This window comes from Colias croceus, chromosome 5, assembly GCF_905220415.1.
Source record: "Colias croceus chromosome 5, ilColCroc2.1".
NCBI lineage: Eukaryota > Metazoa > Arthropoda > Insecta > Lepidoptera > Pieridae > Colias > Colias croceus.
The window spans coordinates 2,945,009-2,972,002 of NC_059541.1; the positions used below are offsets into that span (position 1 = coordinate 2,945,009).

Sequence of the window (26,994 nt, forward strand, 5' to 3'; positions counted from 1 at the left end):
ACTAGGTAATTTATCACCGTCTTTGCATATATTAATTAAATATGTTGTTTAATATGATAATACCGTATAGTATATTCCCTGATATAATATACTCATAACTGAATATTATTATACGGCTACGAATTATAATGTAATTACTGGCGATTACAACCCAATTACATACTATGTTTGCAGATTATGAAGTTCGTTAACACTGCGAGCATTTCTTACTTTCATGAAATATTAATAATCCGTACAATTAAAGTTTTAGCAATGCAAACCGGAACTTTACTCGATACAATTTGCAGTTTTTATCACGTTTGCGACCTTGCCTCGCCGCTACGGAGTTGTACCTACATAGTCACTTCCTGGTTACACCCGACCTAGACTCATTTAAATTAGGCATTTATAATTAATTAGTACAGGAATGTGTTTTCTTTTTTCTTATCTTGATATATGAACAGTAGATAGTTTGAACTTGAAAATGTACTTTGTATCTACGCCTTTTTCTAGTGTTATACAAAATTTTAAAATATAAAGTATTCTACTTTTTTCTGTCTTTCCACTAACGTTTGCACAGACATACTTTTAAAAGTAGGTTAATTCGTATTGAAATAAACTATGACCCAAATATCTGTAAGTAAATATGAACTATTAAATAGCGATTGATTATTAATCGACTGCCAACAGTATTCTCAAAACGTACAAAATGACCGACATACAATTTTGTCAGCATCAAACCTAATTGTTTTTAAACGACTTCGTATCAGATTTTAAAAGACAATTTATATTGACTTGTGATCCAAGTACTTGAATCGAAGACATATCGTGGCAAAAACTTGACTGATTTGTTCAAAAAATAAAATTAAACTAATTGGGCGTTTTTCCATTACCCGGCCCGGCACCGGCACCGGCGCCGGCGCCGGCGCCGTGCCGTTGCCGGGGAAGCAAGAATGTATGAAAATGTATGGCTCGCTTTTTCACTTACCGGCGCCGGCGCCGGCACGGCATTGAGTCCTGCCGGCGCCCGCGCCGTCGCCGTCGCCGGGGTAGCAAGCTTCCCACTTGTGCCGGCCGGCAAAATTGCATATGTATTGCATATTTATTTGAATTGTAGCAGTGTGAGTGTGTAACTGCGCGGGGCGGGTAGGAGGGAGCGGAGCGGAGGGACCGGGCGTAAACCGGCATCGACACCGGCGCAATGGAAAAACGAAGTCCCGGTGCCGGTACCGGTCCCCGACCATGCCGTTGCCGTGCCGGTGCCGGGCCGGGTAATGGAAAAACGCCCATTAATATTACAGATTACAATTTAATTTGTGCCAATACACAAGATAAATCTCGCTTAATAATAATATTAGTTACGTACTATTTCTTTATTTTTTTGTTGTGACCATAGTTGTGAGTGACTATAATTTCATTACACTACGAAAATGTAACTTAATATGCCACACTTTCTATGGGCGTGTCGACAAAACTCTTTATTTATTATTTATTTACAAAAAGGCGAAATACTAGAAACAGATTGCATTTATAGCGAATCGACTAGTCATTGTTTGATTTGTTTTATTTATATCAAGTTCGATTTGCACGAATGACCTTCATTCTACGTGTTATATTATTATTTAAAAAACAAAGCTAAGCTTGGCAGCGTTGTGGAAAAATTTGTTTACCCAATATTAACAAAATTTACGAAATTTTTCTGGATTAGGTATAAATATAACTTATCTGAATTTATTACAAATATATATAAATATATAAATATAACTTATCTGAATTTATTACAAAGTTTTATCTTAAATACCACAAAACATTAAAATGTACGAAAAATGTTATGCCATACATTTTTTAAACGTTTTACTGGTTACAACTTAAAATTACACCTTTATACTTAAATGATACAATCACACATTTCAAAAGACAAAACATTCACATAATCGTAGTTAAAGAACACTGGAAATTTTAAGGAACAAGATAATTTCAACTCAGAAAATCATCTTCCAGTTTGTTTCAAATTATAAATATACGGAGATGCAAATTGGACGCTAATAGATCTGTTGTTGACTGAGGTGTGTCCGACCTTAGCATGTGGCCCCACCTACGGCAGGCGGAAATAAAACAATAATTACTTAGATAGTTATCGAGGCTTAGTGAAATTCTGGGAAACTTTTGCAAAATTTATCATGAGCCAGAAATATTTTGCACAAAATTTCTACATAATTTCGCAATTATAAAAGATCTCAATTCAATAGATTTATGCATTAACTCAAGTAAGTACTATCAAAATATAAGGTACAAAACATACTTACAATACTCACTACAAAATCGTTGAATTTGATTTAAAGTATGTAAATACTGCAGTACTCCCATGAATACTATGAACTCTTAACAATATTTACCTTTAACTTTCACCAATTAATGTCCAGTATTATGTTTAAAGATCTTTCTATAAACGTAGAATAGAAAGTGAAACGCGACATGCAATGCATATTATAGATATATATTTTTATATACCACCCATTAAACAATAAGTACATATATTAATAATTCTAAGTTAGATATCGAATGATTATTTTAGATTAGCACTAAGTAACAAGCATAGCATAAGGGAATTTGTAAAATGCATTGTAATTTTAAACTATGTTATTTTCAAGGTGTAAATCTAAAAGAATTTAGATTAACATCTTGGAAACAAGCAAACGATGATCACAGCATCGTATGAATAATGAATGCGAGAAAAATTAGCAGTTTTTCACTTCCCGCATAATAGACACATGTCTACATAGTACATATGTAGTGAACCACAGATACTTAATCTAAGTACCTACCTATTGAAAAATCATATTTTGAATCATTATAATCCTATTGTTACACAGTACATCCATTTTGGACATTTTAACATTGAACTACAACAAAGCCTGGACGATTTAGACGTGATAATTTATTCATTCAACCGGTAATTAATGAATAGACACGGAATCGTATAAATCATTATAATGAACCATTTACTGCTATGATTGATCGCGATAAGAACAAAACATTCTTTAAAATACATGCAGTAAACGTATAAACATTACAGGTATTTATGATAAAGTAAACCCTCTTTGTTGACATTGAACTTGCAATAGTTACATTTTTTTAAAATGTGAATTGTGTGAATGTAATATGTGCGACTTAATTATTTGGTCTGTTAAACCCTATTTAAATGTCAATTGTTAGAAGGCTACACAGTTACCCACAGTAAGTTATAACTGTATATAAATCATTTTATAATTATGAAAATTTTAGCCCTACATAGTTAATTTACCATGAACGTTCTGAGTATATCGACAAACGGTTCAAATTTAACTTCTTCATATCTCTAGTTTTCTTACTATAGACACTGGTATAGGGTTATTACAACTTACGTAGGTATCATATTTTCTTGGCACGTGACCACATTCGTAAGGCTGCCTCCTATGAGCATTAGCGGATAAACTCCGTATTTATATTTACTTTTCTTATTAGCAATAAATACCGTACAATAATAATTATTAAATTTAAACTATTATTTGCTATATTAGAATTATTCTAATACAGCAAATAATAGGTTTAACGGCTCTACGTATCTTAAGTTAAAAAGTTAACATAGTTCAGCATATTATGATGTTTTAAATTGTTATAAATTATAAGGAATTCACTAAAAAAAAGAGACGATGGAAAATAACTCTTTGTTATTTACGTTGCCAAAGCGAATAAGCTCTTCGTAATATGTATTTCGAATTACGTGTAGTGGGCAAAGCATTCATGTTCGTGACGAATCAACTCAATTTTGGCAATATGTACAAGATAATTATGAGTCGCGTTGTACCGTTATCTATTCGCTTTCTTTTCGGACTCGCAAAAGGGCTGTCAATAGAAAGTTACGGCATAAAGTTATACAAATATAGAATGTAGTTTCGATTATTCATGAACCATTGATGAGGCTTTTGCATTTTAGATAAATATTTAAGTATGGTTTCTTATTTTCATAAATTAAATATGCTTATTGCTTCATGATGATGCAAACAAACTTGAGAACGAATTCTTACGCGTGAAATTATCCTTTCAAGACACGCTAATACAATGACGATTTCAAATGACAACCCAGTGCTAATATGCATATTTTCACACGTATACAACAACTTTTCACGTATGGATAGAAGTTATAAAGCCTTAAGTAATATGCATGATGAAATTATAATAAAAAGCGCAAATAATTTTAATAAAAGTTTTGATTATACATAATGAACAAAAAGTTGACAACCCTATCTCGAACCGGTGAAACTCGCGATATACGCAATGACTCGAAGATGTTCGGATCGCGATCGTAACAGCATGACGTCTTGCGGATAAACGAAAATTTAGCTGAATGATCTTACAAATTCGCATTCCATTGAACGCTCGATAAGGATCCTTATCGTGACGTCGCATCTAAAATGAATCCCACCAAAAACATAAATGTAAAAATTGGAGCCGAGTTCAATCGTTGACTTAATTTGCCAAAAAAAGAAATGAGATCTAAATGTGTGCCAAGTTCTGCAGACAGTCCAGAAATTTATTTACAAAGATGTATTAAGTTCTTAGGTTGACTGAAAACTCAATTGTTTTATTTTCCCTTAGAGAACAATGTTTATTCCAAAAAATATCTTTTTTAATTTGAATAATATAATTATTTTCACAAAGCAAACAACTAATGACCTATTGAACCCCATAATTTGATGAGGCTAGTTTCTAGAACCTCACAAAATATAAACAGTATGTAAAACTAGCCTCATCAAATTATGGGGTTCAATAGGTCATTAGTTGTTTGCTTTGTGAAAATAATTATATTATTCAAATTAAAAAAGATATTTTTTGGAATAAACATTGTTCTCTAAGGGAAAATAAAACAATTGAGTTTTCAGTCAACCTAAGAACTTAATACATCTTTGTAAATAAATTTCTGGACTGTCTGCAGAACTTGGCACACATTTAGATCTCATTTCTTTTTTTGGCAAATTAAGTCAACGATTGAACTCGGCTCCAATTTTTACATTTATGTTTTTGGTGGGATATCATTACTTTTTGTACAGAAAATTACTCTGCAAATTTGATTTACTTTATAAATATAATACTTTTTATATACGATTTTTTTTTTCTTGCGGTTTCTCTGTATGGTTTGTTTAGTATTATTTTCTATATTTTCTTGTATGTTATGAATGTCAGCGCACATTGCCCCGTCATTATCTGCAATTTTTTAAACTCGTTTTCTATTTAAAAGATTACATGATTTTCTAAACATCCAGCGTGAATTTGTACACACACTATTACCAAGATGCAAAGATCGTTGTAGAAGAATCGTCGCCTTACTCCATGAAGTTACGGTATTGCCATGACGCGGTCTTGAAATTTTACTCTAAACGCGCCTAAAGATGTTTCACTCATATTAATATTACGCAAATTAAATCATTTCGACCTTCGACGAAGCCTTCTTCCATTACACCATTTATGGTAATTATTTTTGCATGCTTGTATTGGCTAAACATGTTTGTGCTTTATTAATATAATTGTATCACCATTGAATACCATGTTTAAAGCAAAATAAAGATTTTATTTATTTATTTATTTATTTACACTGAAATTAAAACTAAACTAAACACTCATAAATAAAGAATAAATAAATGTGAATATGTAAAATAATATATTATTTTTAACTGTATGAGCAATAAAGGCAATATTTTTATTACAATTTTCTTTTATTTTACGTTTAATAACAGTTTTGAATAAAGAAATCATGCAATCGAAGTAATCCGCCCTAGCGATACTAGCGCGAGTGAGTGTGAACTGTGATGGCAGAGGCGCTTCGAATCTACAGATGTTTCGTCCTAAAATATGTAAACTTCAATAATCTATATCTCAGTCATTTATTGATGGATTTCAAAATTTTTTTCGGCCACTGATTAGTTTTGATCTATTTTTTAAGACTAGTAAGGTGAATATACTATTTTCTTTTTTTTTAAACTTTTCCATTTTTCCATACAAACAAAATTTATGTCATTGAAAAAAAAATTAAATACAAATAAATTCAGTATTTTCTGATTTTTTCTTTTGTACACTCACTATTACCTAGTTGATTACAAAATTTGAACTTTCTAGGTCATCTGGAAGTGGGTTAGGTTTTGTATATGTCTATAAGTCAGTCAGTCTTAAAAATTGCGATTTTTGGATATTAATATCTACGCAACTGTTTAATCTGTATTTATGAAATTTGAGGTTCTTGTTTATCTTGAGGTCATCTTGATATGTACCAAATTTGGTTTATATAACTTAAATAGTTTTCGAGTTATAAGGGGGTGAAAAGTGGCTCGAAATGGTTCGTGTAAATATACACACGGCTGCTGCTCGCCAGTTCTCTTCGCTTGAACTCGGCTTGACACGCTGCCGCGTGTCTAGATCGTGGACGTTAGTGGAACGCAATTTTTTGTCTCCCTGTCTTTTCATGATTGCAGATCTTTGGACCACGAAGTGAAATTTGATATGAAAAATTCTTAAAGTTGTGTCAAGTATTGTGTACATTATTTATTTAAATGTTATCCCATTTCATAATTATTAATTAATTAAAGAATTTGTTCTTCAAATTCTACAAACTGTAGGTCAACCGGTTTATGGCTATTCAATCAGCCACGGTACAACTTAAGAGATAGACGAAGACCTTGTTAGAGCGCATTTACATATATGCATTATGACATTTAAAGCTCACTTCCACACTTGCTCTAAAAACAACAATAAATAAACAACCAATCAACCCACATCATAAACAATGAATGTACGGTAGTTATTCCCCCAATGAGAATTTGGGATTTGAGTAAAACTAAATAGATATTATATAAATTTATATATTAAACTTGATGTTTCATACTTTTGTCATGTGTAATGTATCATTGTTATCAGTTAGGATTGCAACACAGCACTGACTCATGCTTTCGACTAACGTGTTAAAATAATGTATGGATAATAAAATTAAATTTATCACATTCTATTCGTAATTGACCGACGTTTAATTCTTTTCAGTAATCCCCTTGAACAATGCCAAAAATTGATTCTGTTTAATTTTTAAATCATATATGCTAAGTATAGTGCGAAAATATATTCGTTGATTTATTTGTTTACACTACTTTGCGCTTCTTTACAGATGCAACAGAATGACGTACAATAACAATTTACCATCGAAACTATACATACAGAAATACGTGCTAGAGAGTATTAGTGTGGTATATATGTTACAGTCAAAACCCTGAACCAGTCAATAACGTTATTGACCGGTAAAATCAGTTAATAAGGATATTGACTAAGGGCGTCGGTTAATATCCTTATTAACTGATTTTATCTGATTAAACCAGTTAATAACGTTATTGACTAAGGGCATCAGTCAATATCCTTATTAACTGATTTTAAGTCGAGACATCTAGTCAATATAGGTTTTAACCGACGTGCCCAGTCAAAACTCATAAAAAGTTAAGGACGTTAGTGAAATTATACTAGAAAATCATTTAAAAAGGTTCATAAAACTTTTTAAACTTTTTTATATTCAAGAGTTTTATGTTTTATTAATTAATTCGGGGTATTGTTTGTAAACTGCAACCGCGCGAGAATACGTGCCCCAAAATATTTTTGAAGATGGCAATTGTGTTTTAATAACAACTAGGTTTCCGCCCGCAGCTTCGCCCGCGCAGTCAAAGAAAAACCGCATAGTTCCCGTTCCCGTGGGATTTCCGGGATTGCGTTAGTTTCTAATTTGACGGAGTGACCTGCAGGTGTACTTCGAAGACTGCTACTGGATCTAATAGACGAGTAGAGCTAGGAATGCCGAGTTTGGACTCGTTTTGTTAGTTATGTCGAGACCTTACCTCCGGACTTGATGGAATGATCTGCAGGGGTACTTCGAAGACTGCTACTGGAACTATTATACGAGTAGAGCTATGTGTGCCGAGTTTGGGCTCGTTTTGTTAGTTACGTTGAGACCTTACCTCCGGAATTGATGGAATGACCTGCAGGTGTACTTCGAAGACTGCTACTGGAACTATTATACGAGTAGAGCTAGGTGTGCCGAGTTTGGGCTCGTTTTGTTAGTTATGTTGAGACCTTACCTCCGGACTTGATGGAGTGACCTGCAGGTGTACTTCGAAGACTGCTACTGGAACTAATAGACGAGTAGAGCTAGGTGTGCCGAGTTTAGGATCGTTTTGTTAGTTACGTTGAGACCTTACCTCCTGACTTGACGGAGTGACCTGCAGGTGTACTTCGAAGACTGCTACTGGATCTAATAGACGAGTAGAGCTAGGAATGCCGAGTTTGGACTCGTTTTGTTAGTTATGTCGAGACCTTACCTCCGGACTTGATGGAGTGACCTGCAGGTGTACTTCGAAGACTGCTACTGGAACTATTATACGAGTAGAGCTAGGTGTGCCGAGTTTGGGCTCGTTTTGTTAGTTATGTTGAGACCTTACCTCCGGACTTGATGGAGTGACCTGCAGGTGTACTTCGAAGACTGCTACTGGAACTAATAGACGAGTAGAGCTAGGTGTGCCGAGTTTGGGCTCGTTTTGTTAGTTATGTTGAGACCTTACCTCCGGACTTGATGGAGTGACCTGCAGGTGTACTTCGAAGACTGCTACTGGAACTAATAGACGAGTAGAGCTAGGTGTGCCGAGTTTGGGCTCGTTTTGTTAGTTATGTTGAGACCTTACCTCCGGACTTGATGGAGTGACCTGCAGGTGTACTTCGAAGACTGCTACTGGAACTAATAGACGAGTAGAGCTAGGTGTGCCGAGTTTGGGCTCGTTTTGTTAGTTATGTCGAGACCTTACCTCCGGACTTGATGGAGTGACCTGCAGGTGTACTTCGAAGACTGCTACTGGAACTATTATACAAGTAGAGCTAGTACGTTTTGTTAGTACCTGCTGGTCACTCCATCAAGTCCGGAGGTAAGGTCTCAATATAACTAACAAAACGTGCCCAAACTCGGCACACATAGCTCTACTCGTCTATTAGTTCCAGTAGCAGTCTTCGAAGTACACCTGCAAGTCACTCCATCAAGTCAGAAGGTAAGGTCTCAACGTAACTAACAAAACAAGCCCAAACTCGGCACACCTAGCTCTACTCGTCTATTAGTTCCAGTAGCAGTCTTCGAAGTACACCTGCAGGTCACTCCATCAAGTCCGGAGGTAAGGTCTCGACATAACTAACAAAACGAGCCCAAACTCGGCACACCTAGCTCTACTCGTCTATTAGTTCCAGTAGCAGTCTTCGAAGTACACCTGCAGGTCACCCCATCAAGTCCGGAGGTAAGGTCTCGACATAACTAACAAAACGAGTCCAAACTCGGCATTCCTAGCTCTACTCGTCTATTAGATCCAGTAGCAGTCTTCGAAGTACACCTGCAGGTCACTCCGTCAAATCAGAAACTAACGCAATCCCGGAAATCCCACGGGAACGGGAACTATGCGGTTTTTCTTTGACTGCGCGGGCGAAGCTGCGGGCGGAAACCTAGCTGTTGTTATTAACCCATTGAGCCCTGAGCGGCCCGATCGGACCACGACACAAAAGATTTTCTATTGTGTCTGTGATTCCGGGGGCTGAGTTATTAAAACACAATTGCCATCTTCAAAAATATTTTGGGGCACGTATTCTCGCGCGGTTGCAGTTTACAAACAATACCCCGAATTAATTAATAAAACATAAAACTCTTAAATATAAAAAAGTTTAAAAAGTTTTATGAACCTTTTTAAATGATTTTCTAGTATAATTTCACTAACGTCCTTAACTTTTTATGAGTTTTGACTGGGCACGTCGGTTAAAACCTATATTGACTAGATGTCTCGACTTAAAATCAGTTAATAAGGATATTGACCGATGCCCTTAGTCAATAACGTTATTAACTGGTTTAATCAGATAAAATCAGTTAATAAGGATATTAACCGACGCCCTTAGTCAATATCCTTATTAACTGATTTTACCGGTCAATAACGTTATTGACTGGTTCAGGGTTTTGACTGTAACATATATAACGAGAGCTAGTTTTTATTCGGATATCACCCAAAAGCTGCGGCTGTAGCCAGTTATAAAATGAAGATCTATTTGGCTCGTTTAACTTTTATTGAAATTCAGATGCTGTTTGGCACAAAAATGGGATAGGCTTTGCTCCCAAAGTCTCCTCTAGATTCTAGAATATAGAGAACTTTGCTCATTCGAAGAACTGCACACGGAATAGCAAATCAAAACAAATCTTTAAAAAGTAAAATGGAATAGGATTGGCTATAAATTCGGACATAAAACTAAAATGTATTTCCTTTCAACGCAAAAGAATTCCTGGGTTCAGACGAAAGGTAAATAAATGTACGTGCGGCTGTTAGCGTCTCCAACCTTGCAGTTTAATCGGATTATTTAAAGAAAACTTATTCAATTTTATCCGGAGGCGCATTAGGTACTATAATCTAATGCATAGTGTACGAAAAATCATAAAGCATTTTAACCTGATATGCTCAAAAAAATTGTTTTGTATAGATCATAATATTGATTTGCGAAAACGCAATTCCTTTAGATATAACTGCAATAAGTTGGCAATAACACAAACTATGATAGTGAATTATTCATTCTATGTAATGTTGATAATTGCATAATGCGAGGGGAATGATCTTAATATGAATTCAAGCCAACCTCTTTTTATCAAATTAAAAGCCAACAAGCGATAAGGTCGACATAAATGATTATACTTGTTTTATTTCAAATCTATAAACGGATGCATATTTCCATATTTTATTAGGATTTAGGACCTGGCCGTGGGTAGTCTGTTTTCAATAAAAACACAATCGTTATCTAATGTATCATGACGATTCCGTTCGTAGGTTATAACTATATTTGTTTAATCCATTTAGCTGTTACATCAGATACTAAATCACATTACGCTATATACTGTTACAAAATATTTAATTAGCAACGCACATGTACCTACACAGAGACAGATAACATTACGCCTAAGTAGGCACAGAGATTTAAGTCTGAGTATCCGTGACGTTTGGCAATTGGAAATTGGCAAGAGACCGCTCAGGACCGGGGAAGGTAGAGAGTTCTCGTCTCGGAGGCCAAGACCCACTTCGGGTTTTCAGCGCCACAGGAGTGAGTAAGTAAGTAAGTATCAGTCACATAGCGTGCCTTGGGGGCCCTGTATCGAAATTTTAAGGGTCTCACAAAAACTTTTTTACAATAATCTGAAATACACATTTCTTGTACACAAATACGTTGTGAAACGTAAAACTCTGAAATAAATTAAAACCTTTTGCTTATATGTAGGACGTAGTTAAGCAGAAAGGACTCAATCCACAATAAATGACTTTGGAGATAATTGCGTTTGAAGTTTCTGATGTAATTTCTCTAACATTAAGTTACATTTTACAGTTTTTTTTCTCGTTATTATCAAGAAGATATTATGTATTATTTAATGGTTCATCAATATAGTAATATATTTTGATTATATGTTGAGATATTAAGTAAAGTGTGGGTTGAGTCCTTACAATTAAACTTAAGTTTACAAAGACAGGTATTTTTTCTAACTTTCTCAGAAAGGACTCAAAACTAACCATCGACTAGAAAATAAGTTATAAAACAAAAAAAACAAGTGTTTTTGTCAAGAAGTTACATATTTATTGACCTCAATCATAAAACTAACGGAATCAGGTATAAACGCCATAAATATGAATAAAATATAGAAAGAACAGCAAAATAATCAGCGTGTATATCAATTTCTGTCATCATCTAAGTTAAAATCAAGAGTTGGCCCGTATCCATCAACATCTTCGTTGATAGAGCTACTTCCCTTAAGGGTATTATATAACTCGTGACAGTATTGAGGTATTAAATTAAAAACTATTTTGATATTCCTATTTTGTCCCCCGCAACAATCGCTACATAAAACTAAATTCTCCACGCCATCCCTCAGATCATTCTTAATAAAATTAATAAGGCACGAGCCTACTTCTTGTAACATACACAACAACAACAGTAACGGGATAAGCAGCTTCAGCTTCGGGGTGAAAAGCTTGAGGATCAGAACTTTGACACGTTTTAATTATTTCACCAACCGTTATGTCGTTATGAACAGCATTTGTAACAATGGGTGGGTTTTCATTGTGTATTATTTGTGTGGTTCTGTCAGATCTAGTTGGATTATCGTGTACTATAGCAACATGATTTTCAAAGAAACCCTCTGTTATAGTTTCATTCTCCGACCTGTCACTCTCGGGGATTGCGATACCTTTTTTTTGCTTTACATATGAGTGCGATGCATCAGTTTCTGCTCCACTGTCAGGTACATAATCAGAGTCTGTATCGTCGTCATAGTCTTAGTCTTCTTTAAGGTCATTTACTAATTCCATTACTTTGGCGTCTTTTTGCGAACTCATCATACTCATGCCTAACTGTAAAGAAATCTTCGTATAGGGTTTCCAACAGCTCTAATGTACTCGGTGACATTGGCGGCATTGGTGAATTATTGTTTTCAGCTTCTTTCCGTGTAGTAAGAGCAGTAAGCGGAGAATATACTAGGGCAGCTGGAGATTCAACACCTGGCAAGAACAATCAAAATAGATCATTAGAGTCATAGCAGTCATTGGTATCTTAGTCAGCTTATTTTCTTGCGTGTTTGAATAAAGAAGAATACAAAATAGAAGTCACTATTTCTGACTTACATGTCGTAACTGCTTTGCTTTGGCTACGCAAAAAGCCATGTTACGACTTACATGTCGTAACATGGCTTTTTGCGTAGTCAGAAGCGGAGTCAGTGGAGAGTATGCAAGCGCAGCTGGAGATTCCACATCTAGTTGCATAAGAATTTAATTAATATTCCCCATAAATTATTTCAATTTACAATAACATTCTATGTAGGGAAGTGATATACTCACCTGATCCCACAATTTCATTAGCTTTAATTACCGCCAGACTCATTGAAGGGCACAAAGGATTACTTACATCTTGAAATTCGTCATCTGAAGATATTAAAATAGAAAAGACCATTGATATCTGTATTAATTTAGGCCTCTAATTCATTTCTTGGACAATTTATTTCATTTACCTACCTTGGCAATTTATGTCTTTGGACGAATCAGCTTCAAGTTCTGACGGAGCCCCAGATATATTTCCATCTACAAATTGAGAATTATCATAGTAGAAGTATTAAATTAGTAAATAGGATTATTAGTACTCCAAGGGTTATTAGTGCGCATAAGCTTAGTAGGTGCAATTTTATTATATTATCAGAATAAAAATAATGTAATAAAACCAAAACGAAAGCAAAAACAAAATAAGAGTGTTTAGTACAGCAAAATTCCACAAGCATTGAATCCTGCCCTGCCCGCCTTGCTCAATCATGCTTTATTGATTGCAAAATAATAAAAAAGTGACAAGGAATCTTATGTAGCCTTATACGACAAAGCAAAATTAATTATTTGAGGTTAGAAATAAACCTGGTGAAAAAGAAATATGTACTTACCATCTGGTAACTCAGATTTATCGGTAACCTTATGTTCCAAGGCATTCAACAAAATTCGATCAATTCGGCGCATCTTAATTCACATTTTTTGTTTCGTACATAAACGAAATAAAAATAACACACGCGTCACGTCACACAGGCAGATTTCGAGAAACTGGCAGAGTTGCCAAAATTTTGCAATATTTAGTAGACAATATTTGTTTTCAAACTTGTTACAATATTTAAGCCTGGTGCCTTATTAAAAAAAAAGTAATTTGAAACCTTCCAACTAAAATAGAAATTGATGAAATATTACTTAAACCAAAACAATAAAATAACACAAATATTTTAAGTTGTTTCAATTAATTTAAATGTAAATTTTTGTTACCTACATTTATTTCTTACAAAGGACTCATTCTGCTTGAGCCGTCGATGGTAAGTGCGCAGTTGATCAAAAACTGTTTTTCTAAAATATCTTAAGTGTTTTGAGTCGTTTCTGGCAAACAAAAAAATATATATTATATCAGTAAACTTATATCACAGAAACGACCCAACCTGTTTGAATCGTTTCAGGTATTTGATAAAATGTTATTTCCAATCAAAATTAATTCTTAAGAAGGATCCAAACTGTTTGAGATTATTCTGGTTTATCGACTTTAAGAACATACTCACAGAAAGGTCATTACTCAGAAACAATTCAAGTGGTCTGAGTTAGTTCAGCAAATACGTTTTGTATGCTCTTCATACTGTGGGTTGAGTTGGCATAGTCAGAAAAACTAGTTTACATTAACATTAAAAAAATAGGGATTTTACTAAATGATAGATTCTACTCTCAGGAGTATGATGGCATATATAACTCAATTTTGGCCAAAGTGTGGATTGAGTCCTTTCTGCTTAACTACGTCCTTTATAAACATGAAAGTGAGTTTGTTTGTTTTTCTTCCACGTAGCAACAGACCGATTTTTTGGTATGATTGTTGTCTGGTTTTATTATAATCTACGAATAACAAAAGTAAAATAACAACCAGTTCGTTCAATAAAGTGCATACAAAAGTATTTAAAAAGCGGAGCGTTGTACAACAAGACAAAATGTTTCCGTTTCCGGAATAAAAATGTCCTTTATTCGCGATCAAAAGCGAGGTTTTTACAAGTGCGATAACACTGGAGGTTAAAAATATAACCAAAAAATCCCGGCTTTTTTTACTATAACTTTAAAAAAAATTAAACTAAATAGCAATATTGAGTTTGATTGTAGCCTTACAAAGCAAGATATTTCGATTCTCATTCCATAGGCTTCGAGATGCCGTATAAACGACAAACGTAGGTATCATAAAAACAATGCATTCCCGCTCATAAATAGATGTCCCGTTAATATCTATAAAACAGGTGGTATGGACAATCTAGTTACATCAGCGGTCACTGTGCTATAATCTTGGGTTACCTAGTCCCGTTGTGCTATTGTCGTGACTCGGTACAGATCACAACTGCCCGTAACCAGAGGGGTGAGTACCGCACTCAACATTTATACGATAAGTACTAATTAAGTAGTACTTACTTCATAGCACTTTATTAAAAGGAAAGAATATCGTGGGTGATTTACATTATGTACTGATAGTCAGGCCATATTTCCTTATATGGCCTTTTACGTATGTATCGTTACAAGAGAAATGAATCATCAGATTGCGTAAGGGATAACGTCTAACTGTAACATACCTTTTATTTATGTAGGTACCTACTTACTACCTTTTTATAGTGGGGAAATCTAAAGTACTTACTACCTCCTACTTAAATAATTATACATAATTAATGATAATATGCATGTACAGAAAACTTTAAGTAAGTAAATCTACTAATATCTTATCGATATAAGGTATTGATTATATTATAACTATTTAGTTACTTATGAGACTTTTCGGAAATGTAGTTAAAGATTTTTAGAAATACATTTGTCATTGTATTATAAGACCGTAAGTTTATAATCTGTACGATTTAAGAGATCCAAGATAACAACGTCTTTAATCGTCATTAATTAGTGTTGATTATTATCTACCTAGATAGTATTCAGGGTTGCCTGTTGCGCTTAAAGAAACTCATACAACCTTCACAATGTTCCGGAACTCGGAACTAGTTTCCACACGAATAAATTTAAGCGACTTACACCGCTACATTTCCTATTATTTAATTCAAATATATCGAAAATGATTTCAAATTTTTAAGTATGTGGGTTTTCTCCGGATGGCCATAGACATGTGAAATTTTTCAACTCTGTAAAAACAAAATATACGTGACCAAAAAGCAGATTCTCATTAAAAAAAGCAGAAATTCCTTACTTGCTTCCTTACCTAACATTATTTCATTTATGCAATTACGTGCACAATACGAGAATATAAAAGCCTTTCTGTGTTTGTCGTGGCACCCGTAAAACAATGCACTTTCCTCATTTAGCTCGCGAAGAAAATGTTAGTTTCATTTTAATCTTATGTACAATGAATTAAAATAATGTTCTTTATATCCGACAGTGGGAAATGGGAATGTTAGCGAATTGAATAATGCACTTCAGAGAGAATGTGGCTGGAGTGACGCCAGAAGTGTTTTCATACAAATGCAATTGCATTGCATAGAAAATTTTCTACATTCACTGTATTTTTAAAAATACTGGAATACTAAAGGCCCTCCTTAAGTAGTCGTTGAGATGATGACATTTGTATGTTTATAAAAGAGCTTTATGTTTGGCACAGGAAAAGCGACCATTGCGATATTGTACGAGATAAATATTCTTTTTCATTCGTAGGATATGGATAAGGAAAAAACTGGGTTGATACATGTATGAATTTTTATTCTAACATTGTATTATAAGTATATTATGATCCCACCAAAAACATTTTCATGTAAAATGTTGCCAAGACGAGCCCATATGACTCGCACTGTCAAAAAGTTATCAGATCTCATGTAGAGCCAAGCTTCTAACACTACACGCCCTAACTCTACAAGGCCTAACTTCACAAACTCTACACCTTAGTCAAAATATGTGGCTTGGCCATTTCGCTACATTCACATCGGCGTAAGGTGAAAAATTAATTCACTGTTCATTACTTTTGTGTTATACAATAGTTCTTGTAGTAACGAACGGCCAAGCCACATATTTTGACCAATATCCAAACCCAAGTTATGAGGGTTCAAAAAAACGTCGAAGCACTTCGAGAAAAGGTAGGTAGTGCCCGTGCGCTTCGCTTGTTCGCTTGGCTCGTCTTGGCGGGGGCACTACCGTGCCCCCAGATTAGGCACACCTTATATGTAGGTACATTCATGAAACGATATTGATCGTTAATTTCCTCTTTATAATTACTGTTTCAAACTATAAAAACAGCAGTTAATATTATAGTGTAATTTAGAAATGACTATAAATTAATGATGTAGCACTAGCTTTTTAAATTTAATCCGATTCACATTTTCATTATTAAATTAATACTCATTATGAACAAACGAAAACAGAAATGACAAAGTATATGTATAGCAACCGATATACGATAGAAAACGGATCGAATTTCTCCAAACAATGCATTAGGTATAATATTATTATCTAGGTAAGTTTCTATCTGTGTATATGTCGCAGTCAAATTGTATTATTTCGCCGTCTACAAACGCTTGGCATTTTTTAATGTCGGGAATTCGTAATCAGAAGTTTTTGGTTTGGATAAGGGGGTGGGTTAAGTTAGGTTTGTGTTTTTTAACTACACATAAATAGGAGCCCCACGAAGTGGGGCACCGTCGTCTCACGTCCGTCTTTTTGTAGAATTTTGGAAAAAGTAAATCATCATTTTACAAAATGCCGAGTTTTTGTAAACGGCGAAATAATACAATTTGCCTGCGACATATACATGGTACTTTATATAGTTGAAGTTACTTAATCAATGTGCTGACAGAACCCTACATTCTTGATAAACACATAAGTAGAAGTAATATAAAGCTCATGTTTTATTTAGTTATTAAAAAAATGTGCCAGGTATAATAATTTGCAATCTAATATAAAAAGAACTGTCTACAATATTTTCTTATCAATTTATTAACAAACACAACTGATTTGTCCCGTCTGTGACATTTGTAAATAAAGAATAGCTTATATAACGTGTATTCCTTAACAAGCCAACTAGCAGTCAATAAAACTTATTAATATCCTTCGCAAAGAATTGTGCATATTAAAAATTCTAACAGCTCATTGGTGGAGCAATTTTGACAATTTACAACAACTGAAATGTATTGGTTTCAACAATCATGAAACAATGTTGCATAATTGCTTCAAATTGGAGACGATAAAGAGTCAATGTCGCTTCCAAACGTGCGGGCGCTTTAATGAAATTGAACATTTTGTACATGTATTTGGCACCTTACAAAAACACAACCTTCCTACAATTTTAAAAGAACACAGATGAAACAATTGACACAATACCGATACATGTTTTCTAGTATTCTAAAAACTTATGATACGGTAGCAACTTAAATTATGTTGAAAGGTTCAAGTGAATATAGGTTAAGGACGTATTTACAAATTGACGCGCATCAATTTTAGGTATTGAGTCTTACTACTACACGTGCACGGCTCACACACACATCGAAATGCGCGAAGCGGCGAAATTATGAGTAAACTGACACGACTTGATAATTGAGCTTATTTTTATTGCTATGTTTTTTTTAACTTTACTTTGATTTGTAAAGTTTGTAACGTTGAATGGTCACAAAAGTAGATACCATTTATCTAATTTCATTGGACAGTGATTGTTTGGTAAACAAGTACTTGCCAAAGTGTACTTCGAAGACTGGTACTAGAACTCATAGACGAGTGGAGCTAGGTGTGCCGAGTTTGGGCTCGTTTTGTTAAAAAAATTATACTGCGTCCGTATAACAGGTATACCTGTTATCTATGGACGCAGTATAATTTTTTTTTAATTGTACCGATTTCGTACAAAATCAATATCTCAGGATCCTTAGGATCACAAAACAGGAAACTGTTACCAAAATTTAAAAAAGTCAACGCCATTTTGATTTTTTTTGTTATTGTACCGATTTCGTTCCAAATCGATATCTGAGGATCTCTAGGATCGCAAAACAGGAAACTGTTACAAAAATTTGAAAAAGTCAACGCCATTTTGAAATTTTCTGTTATTGTACCGATTTCATTCAAAATCGATATCTGAGGCTCCCTGGGATCGCAAAACAGGAAACTGGTACCAAAATTTTAAAAAGTCAGCGCCATTTTGAAATTCTTTGTTATTGTACCGATTTCGTTCAAAATCGATATCTGAGGATCCTTAGGATCACAAAACAGGAAACTGTTACCAAAATTGAAAAAAAGTCAACGCCATTTTGAAATTTTCTGTTATTGTACCGATTTCGTTCAAAATCGATATCTGAGGCTCCCTGGGATCGCAAAACAGGAAACTGTTACAAAAATTTGAAAAAGTCAACGCCATTTTGAAATTTTCTGTTATTGTACCGATTTCGTTCAAAATCGATATCTGAGGCTCCCTGGGATCGCAAAACAGGAAACTGGTACCAAAATTTTAAAAAGTCAGCGCCATTTTGAAATTCTTTGTTATTGTACCGATTTCGTTCAAAATCGATATCTGAGGATCCTTAGGATCACAAAACAGGAAACTGTTACCAAAATTGAAAAAAAGTCAACGCCATTTTGAAATTTTCTGTTATTGTACCGATTTCGTTCAAAATAGATATCTGAGGCTCCCTGGGATCGCAAAACAGGAAACTGGTACCAAAATTTTAAAAAGTCAGCGCCATTTTGAAATTCTTTGTTATTGTACCGATTTCGTTCAAAATCGATATCTGAGGATCCTTAGGATCACAAAACAGGAAACTGTTACCTAAATTGAAAAAAAAAACAACGTCATTTTGAAATTTTCTGTTATTGTACCGATTTCGTTCAAAATCGATATCTGAGACTCCCTGGGATCACAAAACAGGAAAATGGTACCGAAATTTAAAAAATTCGGCGCCATTTTGAAATTCTTTGTTAATTGACAGATTTCGTTCAAAATCGATACCTGAGGATCCTTAGGATCAAACTCAGCTCTGCTGGTTACGCTGGCAGAAAGATTCGACAGTTAACTGACATAGAAACTGCAAGAATTGTATATTTTGCTTCTTTACCAGCTGAATTTATTAAATTTTGGTACCAGTTTCCTATTTTGCGATCGTAGATCCTCAGATATCGATTTTGAAGGAAATCGGTACAACAAAGAATTTCAAAATGGCGCTAATTTTTTAAAATTTTGGTACCAGTTTCCGGTTTTGTGATCCTAGAGATCTTTAGATATCGATTTTGAACGAAATCAGTACAATAACAAAAATTTCAAAATGGCGTTGACTTTTTTTATTTTAGTAACAGTTTCCTGTTTTGTGATCCTAAGGATCCTCAGATATCGATTTTGAACGATATCGGTACAATAACAAAAAAATCAAAATGGCGTTGACTTTTTTAAATTTCGGTACCATTTTCCTGTTTTGTGATCCTAAGGAGCCTCAGATATCGATTTTGAACGAAATCGGTACAATAACAGAAATTTTCAAAATGGCGTTGACTTTTTTTCAATTTTGGTAACAGTTTCCTGTTTTGTGATCCTAAGGATCCTCAGATATCGATTTTGAACGAAATCGGTACAATAACAAAGAATTTCAAAATGGCGCTGACTTTTTAAAATTTTGGTACCAGTTTCCTGTTTTGCGATCCCAGGGAGTCTCAGATATCGATTTTGAGCGAAATCGGTACAATAACAACGAATTTCAAAATGGCGCTGGCTTTTTAAAATATTGGTACCAGTTACCTGTTTTGCGATCCTAGGGATCCTTAGATATTGATTTTGAACGAAATCGGTACAATAACAAAGAATTTCAAAATGGCGCTGACTTTTAAAAATTTTGGTACCAGTTTCCTGTTTTGCGATCCCAGGGAGCCTCAGATATCGATTTTGAACGAAATCGGTACAATATCAAAGAATTTCAAAATGGCGCTGACTTTTTAAAATTTTGGTACCAGTTTCCTGTTTTGCGATCCCAGGGAGCCTCAGATATCGATTTTGAACGAAATCGGTACAATAACAGAAAATTTCAAAATGGCGTTGACTTTTTTTCAATTTTGGTAACAGTTTCCTGTTTTGTGATCCTAAGGATCCTCAGATATCGATTTTGAACGAAATCGGTACAATAACAAAGAATTTCAAAATGGCGCTGACTTTTTAAAATTTTGGTACCAGTTTCCTGTTTTGCGATCCCAGGGAGCCTCAGATATCGATTTTGAACGAAATCGGTACAATAACAGAAAATTTCAAAATGGCGTTGACTTTTTCAAATTTTTGTAAGTAACAGTTTCCTGTTTTGTGATCCCAGGGATCCTCAGATATCGATTTTGAACGAAATCGGTCAATTAACAAAGAATTTCAAAATGGCGCCGAATTTGGGTTAAATTTAAAAATGATGCAGGCGAAGCTGCCGGCAAACCTGTAGTATTTTTATAAGTCGACACTTTAAAACATATTTTGTAAATGCACCTGCAGGTCACTCCATCAAGTCCGGAGGTAAGGTCTCAACATAACTAACAAAATGAGCCCAAACTCGGCACACCTAGCTCTAACCATCTTTTAGTTCCAGTAGCAGTCTTCGAAGTACACCTGCAGGTCACTCCATCAAGTCCGGAGGTAAGGTCTCAACATAACTAACAAAACGAGCCCAAACTCGGCATACCTAGCTCTACTCGTCTATTAGTTCCAGTAGCAGTCTTCGAACTTTCGAAGTACACATGCAGGTCACTCCATCAAGTCAGAAACTAAATATGAAATTTATAATCCCATAAGTATGAAAAACTATAAATAAAATCTTTCCTTGGTGTGCCTTGGTTGTCGGTGCAGAATGCGTCAATGATCAAGTTTATTAGGTCAAATATTTTGTATACGTACAGCGATCTTTTCGTAAACGAGGAGCTGCTTACAAGCGTCACAGTGTCTACTCACAACGGCGTCCGAGCGCCGACTAAATTACTAAAATATTTCATTACAAATTTTTGTGCAATAAATCAAGATAGTGACAAATAAAATAACCCTTATTTCAATGCAATAAGTATCACGCGTTACAGCTAAATATGTGAAAAAATAAGATTTGATTTTAATTTTTTTCTCAGCCTATTTGTAACATTTTGATTTAGTGATTTAGTACCTTTTTGAGATAGACATGTCTACTTACTTAAAATATTTTTTAATAAATTAATTTGTTTTATTAAATACAAGAAAAATGTTCGTTTATTCAGCACGATATTGTCAATTTTGTGTGAAGAGGCAACGGAAATTATTTTTTTCAATATTATAAACCAAAATTTTAGACTTAAAAATTAGTACCATTTAAAGATTAAGGAGTAATCTATTTATGGTAATTATTAGTTAAATTTGGTTTTGTACTATTTCGCCGCAAAATGCACCGAAAAACTGCTTATTTTAGTCAGATTCGTAAACGCGTCCTTAACAAACAGATGGCATTCAAAAGGGGTAGGAGGATTATTTAACAATTTTTTAATCATCCGCAACATATTTTAATGAATCTAAATCTAGCGTCGTATTGGTATGCTCGCTGTAGTGTGCAAAACGTCAGGTTTAACTACACATAAATAGGAGCCCCACGTTTTAACACATAAATAAATCGCGTTTTAAATTTGGTGTGCAGTTGGAAATATTTTTAAATATTTAATGCTTAGACACGTTTTAAATAATTTTACGTAACAGAATTTAAATCGTGTTACCATCTATTTAAAATTAACTAGCTACAATTAAAATGTAGCACACGAACCATCCAAACGAGTATCTAATAAATAACGTCAATAATTTAATTCCATGTTTATTTAATGATTCCTCGAAAAAAATGTGATATTCATATACATTTAAACAAACGATCACAATGAATTCAATATAACGTTACAGTGAAACGAATACCTACGTTGTTTTGTTTCAAATCACGATTGACCTAACAACACACAAAGGAGAACAGGAACAGTTTGCTTACAATAAAACGCTCATTCAATTAATTCTCTCGACGTTTATAGATTGAACAGATTGCTTGTTTCACTTTGCGACTATTCGCGGATCTTAAGTGAATGCTTCGAGATCGATCAAGGTCTCTCACGTGCATTCGACCTGATGCGCTTATATTGATCTGCAATAACTTATAAGATGCATCTCAACTAATAGTATAATGATGAAATATTTTTTGTTCGTTCCGATCAACTTAAACTTTGGCACTACAATTTGAATCGACCGATTTGAAAAATTCCATTATCATCAGAAATCTACATTTTTACCGAGTATTTTGTATTTTTTTTATCTTAGGTCAAACCAGGGCAAGTGGCTAACCACAAATATCTTTTTTATTGGAATTAAAATAAAATTTCAAACAAAACGTAAAGGTATTTGAAAAACGGAATAAACATTAAACAATAAGCTTAAGGATTTATTTACCCAATTATTACGTTTATTTAACCTTGAATAATTTCTTTAATTTTCTTGAAGCTTCTATCAAACGTCTGTTTTCCATCTCCATGATGTGTAAATACAAACCCGATGTTGATGTGTTTGTACTCAAAATCTAAATGCTTCAAATGTGGAGCGGCTAATTTTAGTTAGACCATACACGCAATTTTAATAACAATGAGCAGTTTGAAATAAATAGCAACAACTGTTATACATAGGTATATTGGATGTGTAGAATAAATTCTTTATCCACAGTAACTTATATCTAAATAATAATAGTATAAATAAAGTTAAGTATAACTTACCTAACTATGGTCTTGGAGAAAAATTGCAGTTAAATGTTTAACGTGAATAGCTTAACAGATAATTCTAAGTTATATTTATACTTAGAAGCACTTAAATCTTCCACACCACACCAGGGATTATTATCTATAATAATAATTAATCGATACTAAATTCATCACATCGCATCCCCATTTTCTACCGTTGAGTAACCAGCGTTCAATATGCAACCACTATTATAATAGAACTGACAGTTTAGAAATTGCTTGCAGCTAAAGAAGATGAATAATTTAGCATTTTTCCTACGTGAATTAATGGTAAAAAGGATAATTCAGTGAAAAATGACTATACATATACAAATACACGATAGGGGATTATATTAACGAATTTAGTTATATGAGCATTTAAATTTTAGATAACGCGAAATGAAATAACTATATTATTTTTGAATTTAAAATAAAAATATTCAATAATTAGTGGCCAATGGCCTTTATACGAAGGATACAATGAGCACGTAAAGTGATTAACAGAAGCGAGGCAATTAGTTATAATTATCGGTCGATGCAAACAAATTAGCAAAGCACTTCTGTAAAGAGAAGGTTATTTATTAGTTAATGAGGAAGTGTATGTGCTCAGCCAATAAATATGTTTACAGAAGACATCCAGAACATTCCAAGTTTTGTTAAAGATTAATTGCATTTAGGTTATAACTATGTTGGTACAAGGTTTGTAGAATTTTAAATGAGTTCCATAAATGAAACATTAAAGTGTGTAAACTCGACTAGACTACTAAAGTACAGACCATAATTTAATTTGTCTAACAGCTTAGCCTGTCGTGTGGCTGGCGTTGATTTATAACTAGGGCGTCTCGACGGTCACGCGGTCTTCATCTGGAAAAGCTTTAAAATAAACTTCTACACAACGACTTAAAATATCGAAAGTATTTAGTTCGAGAAAGTTACGTGTGACGTGTGAAAATATTTGTAAATATTGTAACGTAACCGTTCTCTGCGATTGTTCGAAGCCCGAAGGGATATTGGCGGAGTGCCATAATGAGCGACATTATTAAGTAACGTGTCGCTAAGCCGCTGTTTGTGATAAATCGACTCCGTATGCGAGTGCGTCTCAAGTCTCAACGTACCACTGACCTGGAAATCATTTTCATTTTGATATAAGACTAGCTGCGCTTCGCGGTTTCACCCGCGTGGCTCCGATCCTGTTGGTCTTAGCGTAATGATATATAGCCTATATATAGCCTTCCTCGATAAATGGGCTATCTCACACCGAAATACTTTTTCAAATGGGACCTAGTTCTTGACACGCGTTCAAACAATCAAACTCTTCAGCTTTACAATATTAGTATAGATTAAATTTTGATATAAGATTAAATCACGATTGATAGTTTGTTTATAAACAACGCTTGCGTACTACAGTGTTAAAACCCTAATCATTCAATTGATTCGATTAATGTTGAATGTGTGTCACCTCTATTATTCTTTGAACAGTCAAAAACAATATTAGATTGATTACAGATAATAGAGATAGCGACGAAAATAATGAACATAATAAAGCTTACATAGTTTCCGTTTTAACGCATCAATATAACGATTTCTTATCGAAATCAATATCGTCGACTATCGGTGTTTTTGATAAGGCACGCATACTTATGAGCTAAGTTTGCACAAGTGGTCCAATAAATTGTATACAGCTGCCACATGACGCATACAAGAAATACATACAATTATACGGAAACAATAGTGTACATCCTTATATATATATATAAAATTCCCGTGTCACAATGTTAACGTTACCATACTCCTCCAAAACGGCTGGACCGATTCTCTGCAGTGCATGAAATTTTCTGTGCATATCGGGTAAGTCTGAGAATCGGCCAACATCAATTTTTCATATGTATTCATTTCCAATAAATTATTTTAAAAACGAAAACAGTTAAACATTATTTGTTAAGGCATCTTAAATTTTGCTCCTTGATGATTCATTTTCAGTATTATTTATTTTATCTTTTTATTCAACGTTATTACATAATACAGTAGCACCTCGTTAAGTCGAACCTCGATAAGTCAAAAACCTCCAAATCTCGAAAAAATGTTTTGTTCCCTTCCCTTCAAACCCGAAAACCTCCGTTACTTGAAATCTTTACCCTCTGTTAGTCGAAATTATCACCGAGTCCCTTCAAGCCATTTTGGTACATATTTTCACTCTATAACTCGAAAAATTAAATTTTACCTCTGTATCTCGAACATAGCAACGTTTTATTTTACAACCTTTATATTTGTAATTTATTACCTCTATTGTTCGAACAAAAATAAGTTACCGACTTTAACAACTTGCCGACGCGTTAGAAAAAAATTTTAGGAGTAGGTATACGATAGTAAATTTATCCATCAGAAGAAGAATAATTTACTGCACTTTATAGATTAGACAATGCTGGAGAACAACCAAATTATCTAAAGCAAAAAAAATACTGACTTTTTTAATGCCATATTTTTAATTTTAAACTGATTTGAAATAATGTTGATTTGTAATAAATAAAAACATGTTTGTCACCTCTGCAAGTTGAATTTTAATGTACTTTACCTCTGTAACTCAAAATTTATAAGAATAAATCTCAAACTCTTTATGTCGAATCAAAATCCGCCTAAGTCGAAATCCTCCATAAGTTGAAAACTCTATAACTCGAATTTTTTGGCGTCTCCCTTGATGTTCGACTTATAGAGGTGCTACTGTAATCATACAATTCGCACGATATGTAGGTACTGCTGCATTTAATTAAATTGAATTATTATAATAATTAAAAGACCAGACCTTCCCGTAACCATGACTATTATAAAACGCGAGTTTAACGACTTACTGATAATTCATAAAATTTTAATAACAGAATAAAACATCATGTTGATCATGTAGCGGCCACAGGTATAATTAATGTATAATATAGAATATAGATAAACGTCATACAATGTTTTATAAACAACTAGCGGTCCGCCCCGGCTTCGCCCGTGGTACATTTTTACGTTTTCTCTCCATAAGAACCATCCTCGTACTTCAAGAAATGTAATAAAAAAAGAATTAAAGAAATCGGTTCAGTTGTTCTCGAGTTATGCGCTTACCAACACATTTTGCGATTCATTTTTATAGTATAGAAATAAATAATAACACAGATCTCAGATATTGTTATTTTTAACTGAAACTTGAAATATCTTCAATAATATGGTGGTTTAGGAAAAGAACATTCGGCAGGTAAGTCAGATAATCTATAACGTTAATTTAATATCTCTGTAATGCATTCTCATACGCGTTATGTTGCCATAATTTGGGACGTGCCGCAACTGACCTAGAACGGTCGAATCGTAATTCTACTAATGAATAATCATTTATACTTTTATTGTGGTCAGTACCACAAGTTTAAAGTTAAGATTACAATCAACGATATTTATTTAAACCTAACTTTGATTCATATGTTACATTTACATTAGGAAAATTATAGACGGGGCGGTAGCATGTAACAAAGTATTTATTAGCCTTGCATTAGTAGTTTTGAAATGTATAAAATAGACGAACAAAGGTTATAAAAGTATTATCGTGTCTAGTCTCCGCTCTTTTATGGTCGACAAGAAGCTACCCCATAATCATGAGACCATTTTGTGAAAGCACAAAGGGTTCATGCACTTGATG

At 34.0% G+C, this 26,994-nt stretch overlaps 2 protein-coding genes across 3 annotated transcripts in view; both read right to left on the bottom strand.

The window, feature by feature from the left end:
- The window catches only part of LOC123691976 (phospholipid-transporting ATPase VA), a 74,031-nt gene that overhangs the window by 31,791 nt on the left and 15,246 nt on the right, over positions 1 to 26,994 (bottom strand). The window lies entirely within an intron of this gene.
- Positions 11,607 to 13,650, bottom strand: LOC123691974. Of its 2 annotated transcripts, XM_045636573.1 has the most exons (4): positions 13,520 to 13,650; positions 13,107 to 13,172; positions 12,933 to 13,016; positions 11,607 to 12,596 (listed from the first exon to the last, which is right to left on the bottom strand). In XM_045636573.1, the coding sequence occupies exons 1-4, from the start codon at positions 13,590 to 13,592 to the stop codon at positions 12,391 to 12,393; spliced, it is 429 nt and encodes a 142-aa protein (XP_045492529.1). In that variant the 5' UTR covers positions 13,593 to 13,650; the 3' UTR covers positions 11,607 to 12,390. The 2 variants fall into 2 exon arrangements, with proteins under 2 accessions (XP_045492529.1, XP_045492530.1); XM_045636574.1 differs by lacking the exon at positions 12,933 to 13,016 and having other exon boundaries at positions 13,520 to 13,634.